The sequence below is a fragment of the Oryza brachyantha genome, chromosome 11 (genome assembly GCF_000231095.2).
Source record: "Oryza brachyantha chromosome 11, ObraRS2, whole genome shotgun sequence".
NCBI classification, from domain to species: domain Eukaryota; kingdom Viridiplantae; phylum Streptophyta; class Magnoliopsida; order Poales; family Poaceae; genus Oryza; species Oryza brachyantha.
In genome coordinates, this window is record NC_023173.2 from 13,442,903 (window position 1) to 13,450,169 (window position 7,267).

The 7,267-nt window shown below is 36.7% G+C and overlaps 1 protein-coding gene across 1 annotated transcript; it reads right to left on the bottom strand.

Moving 5' to 3' along the window:
* Window positions 1-4,611: 4,611 nt before the first annotated feature.
* Window positions 4,612-6,396, bottom strand: LOC102707532 (probable phospholipase A2 homolog 2). Its single transcript, XM_006662926.2, has 4 exons — window positions 6,192-6,396; window positions 5,918-5,963; window positions 5,445-5,570; window positions 4,612-5,056 (listed from the first exon to the last, which is right to left on the bottom strand). The coding sequence occupies exons 1-4, from the start codon at window positions 6,324-6,326 to the stop codon at window positions 4,857-4,859; spliced, it is 507 nt and encodes a 168-aa protein (XP_006662989.1). The 5' UTR covers window positions 6,327-6,396; the 3' UTR covers window positions 4,612-4,856.
* Between the last annotated feature and the right edge of the window lie 871 nt (window positions 6,397-7,267).

Consider the following 7,267-nt stretch of genomic DNA (forward strand, 5'->3'; position numbering starts at 1 on the left):
TTAAATGTAATATTGATAAGGATCAGCTGATGATCGGACGGTTCGAACAGTCAATCGTTAGATCGACCCCTGTCCCGGTCTGACGGCGAGAGCAGCCAGCAGTGCGGGGACGGAGCGGGCGAGGGCGCGGGATCGGGTGCGCTGCGTTGTGTCGGCGGCCACCGGCAGCGCGCGTTAGATGGATGGCCGCGCGGTTGCGCGAGTTTTGGGCTGCGAACTTGCGATTACCAGCCGTCTTTAACGGGCTACGCGGCGGCACTGGAGGTGATGTGAGCTTGATGCGGCGATCATGCATGCGGCTGCTGCGCAACGTTTAATTTCGGCTGTTCACCCGTGCTGCACATGTAGGCATTCGTCCATCTGCTCGATGGATTGGGGCTGTGAATCGCAGGGCTTGCGTTACCGTGCAAACCGTCAAAACCGTGGCGCCGTGCTCCCGCAGATCCCGTATGGTAACCGTAAAACCGCAAAAACTGTGATGAATTTGAATCAAAAAAATTTGAATTTAAACTCGCGCGGTTTTCACGGCTTACCGCGTGGTTTGCCACGGTAACTGTGGTAAGTACATACTGAAACAGCGCGTGAGAACGGTGGTTACCGTGGTTTTCCGCGCGGTTTTTTAGCCGAAACCACGGTTACCGCGAGGAGACCGTGGGTGTGATGTCAAATGCAAAATTTTTTTAAAAAATCTAAAAAAAATACATGAAAAATAAAAAAATATTTTGTGACTATATTTATGACATAGGAAAAATAGGACATGTTATAGGGAAAACAAGCAAATTTTCACGTGACCTTTTCTAAATTCTTTATATTGCAACATACAAATATACACCGTCATATCACCCTTCACCAAATAATTCACACCAATAACAAGTAACAGCAATTTCTGATTGCTGCGTCACAACTATACCTACTACAAATTATTACGAATAAAAATATTATGTACGTACTAACATGCATATATAATTTTTCTCTATACATATTTTTCATATATCCATCGTTGTATATTTGTATTTCAATATTATGTACCCTAGTGTCTAGTGTAAATTAATAATGACTCAACACAAAATATCCTTAACCATCTTCCTATCAAATATTATTTGCAATATGCTATTTTTTAATTTTATTTTCCGAAATTCTCGTTTATGAATTTTAATTACACCAGAAATATATTTTTTTCATGATTTTTTTTGATAAAACTATATTATATATCAACATATATAACATATATTTTTCTATTAAATTTCTTTAATTTTTTAAATTCTTCTTAAATTTAAACTCGGTTACCGCGGCTTACCGAAACCGTGCCTCCGCGGAGTGCTCGGTTACCGCGGTCTGGGTAACCCTACCGAATTGTCTTGAATGCAGGGAGTGATGTGAATTGCATGTTTTCAGTCACCACCCACCAGTGGTACTTCCCTAGCAGAATGCGCTAGAGTAACTTTGCTATCGCTCCTGTTTGAGAAGGTCACAAAATCTCTCGAATCTAGAAATTATTTGGAAGAGCACTCAACTTATTAGAATATGAAATTATAGAATCATGTAAATAAATCAAAGTCAGAAGCCGAAAAACATATCTTTTCCGTATTACGAAAAGTTGGATTCTCGTAATTCTACGATCACCAAATAGGATCATTGTCAATGCCATGGAGCTTACTAAATGTGTTATCTGGGGAAATATGTTTATCACTTATTTGGATATCATCTACTTTCGTGTATATCAGAAGAATAGTCATTGAAAAATTTGACAACATATCTATATGAGATATGCCATTCCACTAATATATAAGTTTAAATTTAACTTTTATAAGTTGTAACAAAATAATAAATTTAACTATGAATGTATATATACTAATTTTAATTTAATTTGTTATTTTTTCAATTTACAGAAGTTAAAGTTTACTTATACATTCGTGGAGTAATACATTTGATATTAATTCATCTTGTTATTTTTATTAAAAAATAATAACTGATGGTATACAATCAAGAGGGAATATCCCACCAAGGGATAAATATCCATCTCCGTGTTGTGTGTTTCTTTATGTATATGCACATGTTTTTTGCTAGGTGGGAGTAAATAAGAATGTTTTCAGATTAAGCTGCACTAAAATTGGGATTAGTATGACATTATTTATGCAGTAATAGCCATACGGCTAATTAAATGTGCACGATTTCATTTTGATTTATATAGATCCAATGGATTGTGATTTGATCTGCTATTTATATAGGCCTAATAAATTTTGGTTATTTAATACTATAATGATACAGCTAGGGTCATTTAATGTTAGGGAGGTAGAACATAGATAGAACCATGACGATGATCAAGGCTCGTCTTTTTCCATTATAGAAGGAAAATTTAAATGATAAGATAATTTGTAAATAAAACTTTTATATATATGCTTTTAATGATCTAAAAGTCTAAACTGAAAAATAAACTATAATAAAAATTCTGAAAATTAAGTCTAAATTTATGATTGAAAATTCAAATTTTGGCATAGAAGCATAAGTAAAAGTGAAAAGATAGAGGTGCAAAGTGCTTGACGTACAAGTTGATCATACGTGAATGAGTATATTTTTAATATTAGTAAGCATAGATAGAAATCGTATAGCTAGAGATAGATTCAGATATGCTATGATTTGGTTTGGTTCTCTTGTAATTTTGTTTCTGAATGGTGTTCAGATAATTCTTATTATTGTTTTGAAAATTATAGGTACGACTGGCTAGTTGTTGCTCTGCTGTTGTGCCATTTTACTGTCTGCCTTTCTTCTTAAATGAACTTTCGATCGGCGCTCCTTCATTAGTCCGGCATAAATATTTTGAAATTATAGTGTTTGCTTGTTTGAGATGTGACTTATAAATATATATCAATCCAAAGAAACCATCTAAATACTTTGCTGTCATTGAAAACGGCTTTTCAGGCGGTTTTTGTCAACAACTGTGATAATCGAGTTATTATCGATAAAAACCAGTGAAAGTTAAATACATTTCGCAAAAGAAAATAATTTTAGTTTGATTATTTCTAACTTTACCTTAGATAGGCTTGATAAAGGTATATAACTAAGGCCGTGTTTGGCCACACGAGTTAGATATCTAACTTCCTTCTTTTTCCACGCGCACGCTTCCCGAACTGCTAAACGGTGTATTTTTTACGAAATTTTTTATAGGAAAGTTGTTTAAAAATATATAATTAATCTATTTTATATTTTTTTAATAATTAATAATTAATTAATCATGTATTAATCTATTACTACGTTTTTCGTGTCAGATAACTAACCCACCTCTCTCTCTCCCCAAAGCCTAAATGGTTATACTATTTATAAATCACGTCAAACACCCTAGAGTTGCTATTAGGAACCGACGATTTGGAAAATCAACTTCACAAGCTACCCCCTATGGCCCTATATATGCTGTTGGAAATGAAGATAACATAATACCAGCAAAAAAAAAATCAACAGCTTGGTAAAAATGTTTCACAATTTTCTTTGTTTCCAAACGCCATGAGATGAAGTGGCCAGAAATTACAGCCAGCTTTATATAATTTTGGCGTTTTGGAGATGTATCAAGAAATTAACCGTTGGATTTTTACTAGGTATGCTGGGCCTAGAGGCTAGAGCCCTTGATGATAAAATCAACCTGCCTTATCAAAATCACGATCTGTATTCTGTACACAGGTGCTAGCTAGATCGACGATCTGATAGATAGATGTACATGTTTCATGTAGAACGGCACGAGTTGACAAAAAAAAATCTACCGTGATTGCGCCATCTAAACACACGATCGGGCGACCAACTCCAACTGCAATCTAGCTAGTTTCGATTTAGAGCTTCTGGAGACGAGTGCAAATGTAGGGGAGATCGTATTTGTTAAAAAAAAGTAATTTATGAATAAAAAATATATATATAATCTTAATGATTAAAGCCAAGGCTAAAAATAAAATTAGGTGAAAAAACTATAAAATCAGTCATAAATCTAAGATTAAAATTCAAATGCTGACTTATAAGCATAAACTGAAACGGAAATATAGGGTGAGAATTAATTACCAATTTGCATTGTGCAGGCAAGAGACACATCCAGCAGCGGACACAGTTCTTAGAGCATCTCCAACGAGAGGCTAATATGAGTCCCAAAAATTAAAATTTGATATTAGAGACTAAAAACACAGTTCAACGGATGCCTAAAATCACTCTCAAATTTTATCCCCAAGCACTTGTACTTTTGAGCTAAATTTTGACTTTCTACTGGGGTTCCTAATACAACGATTCGTCATCCTTGGGAACGATCTTGGCCTACTGCTGTCGCCGTCTCCCTACCGATCGGCTTCACGGCTGGTTGATAGATTTTGCTAGTTGATGTGCCTAAATAGGGGTTCCATGAATAGCTCAGTGTGTATTGCAACCTAAAAAATATATTGATGTTGCACACCGAAGTACTGTAACAAATATACTAGCTTATAAAGTTCTTGTGCACACAAACAGAATGATTATATCCAATATTTTACTCTGAAGTAGAATACCAATGATTTTAATTGAGACAAAAGATTAATGTGGCACATTTCAAAAATTTTGGGAACCAATTATAGGGTCACTATTGGAGAGAAGAGTGATTTCTGGATCTAATAGTTTTTAGGATGAAACCAATCTAGAATTATTAGGGGCTAATTTTTAGCCTCCTGTTGAAAATGCTCTTACGTTAGAGAGATATTGTCGCTGGCGTGTGAACCCCACTATTTATAGGTCGACATGTCAGCCTCTCGAGTCCACGTCGGAGGATCTCCTTCCTCGATCGGCAGCAGCTTAATTAATAACTAATTAATTAATTAACAAAAACAATTACAGGCTAGCCGCCGGCTAAGCTGCTATGGCTTGTGCAGGATCCTCTTGGCGAAGACGGCGGCCTTGACGAGCGACGTGATCTCGTCGGCGACGTCCGTCATGTTGCACTGGTTCCCCTCGAACGTCCTGATGGCGCCTCCTCCTCCTCCCCTCGCCGCCGGCGACCTCACCGCCGCCACGCAGTCCAGCAGGCTCTGGTTGCACAACATGTTCAGGTAGTCATCTGCACATGTTAAATGACAAACCACACTTATATAGTTATCCAAAAAGCGACAAGAAAAAAAAAACAAACGCCACACTAATGATCTGTGATTTATGATTAAAATTAAAATCATTTTAGAATAGAGATAGTGTACAGTGTCGATGAATACGATTTATACCACTTTAAATGTCTGTCATCCCGCTGATTTTTATATTTTAAAAAAATTAGTCCATGGTATTTTTTGATATATTATGGAATAGTCCACATTTGGTTTAAATAATTAATATTAGTATAATTGATAAAAAATTATTATATTTTGCAATACATTTTCATAGAAAAATATGGTTGTTTTGCTAGTAAAAGAGAAAAAAAAAGAATAAAGGGGAAATCATCAAAGAAAAAAACGTACTGTCAGTGGCCTGGACGCAGGCGTCGTGGAGCATGCAGCAGGCGTCGAGGGCGTCGCAGGGGGCCTCGCCGGGGCACCCGGTGTACGACACGCCGCAGTACTTGCCGTACCTCATCAACGGCGCCTCTGCACACCACAAAAACCATAACCATTTCACGTTAATTTTCTTATCGCAACGATCGTGCACGCACCTAGCTAAAAAACAACGGCAAAGATAAATAGGCTCAACTTTTTGAATTTTACGTAGGAAAAGTCAAACACCGTATTTATAAGAAATAATTTATAAATAAAATTTTATATGTACGTACTTAGTTGTCTAAAAGAAAAACTCTAAAATCAATTCTAAATTTAAGATTAAAAATTTAATTTTTAATTTATACGCGTAAGCAAAACAAAAAAGATGAATACCGATCAACCGAAAAAAGTACGAGTATTTGGCGAGGGAGATCGAGTGGTGGTATATACGTACTTACGTGCATACGTACCCGCGCAGTGCTGGGACTCGCACGCTCGGCTGCACTTCTGCATGCAAACAAGAATAACTTTGAAAAAAAACAACTATATAATTGCAAACAAAAAATAATATATGATGAAAGCTAAAAAATAAACCAAATAGAAAAAAATCCAAAACAAAACTTAAATTTAATGTTTACAATTTTTTTAAAGTAGAAATGTTTACAATTTTAGCTTATTAGAAAAAGACACGAGCCCTTAATTCTCAGTAATGCAAATAAATACGTCTCTGACCGTGTTGTCCTCGTCGTGGCCGGCGGCGGCGGAACCGGGCGGCGGGGAGCCGAAGAGGCCGGCCAGCGAGCGCTCGGTGGCGGCGGCGATCAGGACGACGACGAGAAGCAGCCGCCGCAGCTGGGCGTGCTCCATTTGGTCGCTTCCGATCGGCTTCGCCGTGATCGATCCGCAGGAGAAAAGAGGATTTAAGTATGCGTGGATATGGCCGGGTAGGTCGTCGGTTTGCGCTAGCTAGGAGTAGCTCTCTTTCTACATATCAAAGTGTGCCTTCGTTATCTGCTGATGCATTTCTCTGGGTGGTTTGGTGCCAAATGGTTGAGAAAAACTTGGGGCAACAGTGTTCAACGAAAGACTTCCACATTGACCTTGCCATACACGGATTTGTGCGCTGCAATTTAAGCGCTTGAGAAATATGCACTGCCACATCGTACTTGGCAATAAAAATATATGCAGGATTCAGTTTTCGGGGAATTATTGAAGATGAGAGGGTTTTATGGAGAAAATTTTTGTTAGGATAGCCCTAATCTTAGATTCTGCTACAAATATGCTTATTAGCTTACTCTCTCAATCGCCACGTAAGTAAATTTGACAGAGATGAAAGCGAGAGAAGGAGAGACAAAAGTTATTGTCATGTACGACAATGACTTAGAGTTAACTTTTAGCATTTGTTAAAGAAAATTTTCTTGTATTAGGATAGATACAAAGAAAACTAGCATAGTGAAAAAATATTTTATTGCATTAATAAAGAAATCATATCTAGCTCTGTCTTTATACGTATCGTTATAAAATCAGTTCTAGTTACTGACGTGGATCGTATAAAAGTCGATAGTAAGCTCTACTTTTAAACATGCCCTTATAGATTATTAGTACCCACTATTTTTATCCTACAATTTCTTTAAAAAGCTATAGCTTACCTAACTTATCCTAAGTTTATTTATCAGGTTTATATTATAATTGCAATTATTATCCACAATCTGTTCAACCATTCACAATAAACTCTCTCTAATAGAAAAAAAGATTAACTATTGACGGTACATTAAGAGGTTGCCAACTTGTCATTGTACTTCCGTCTT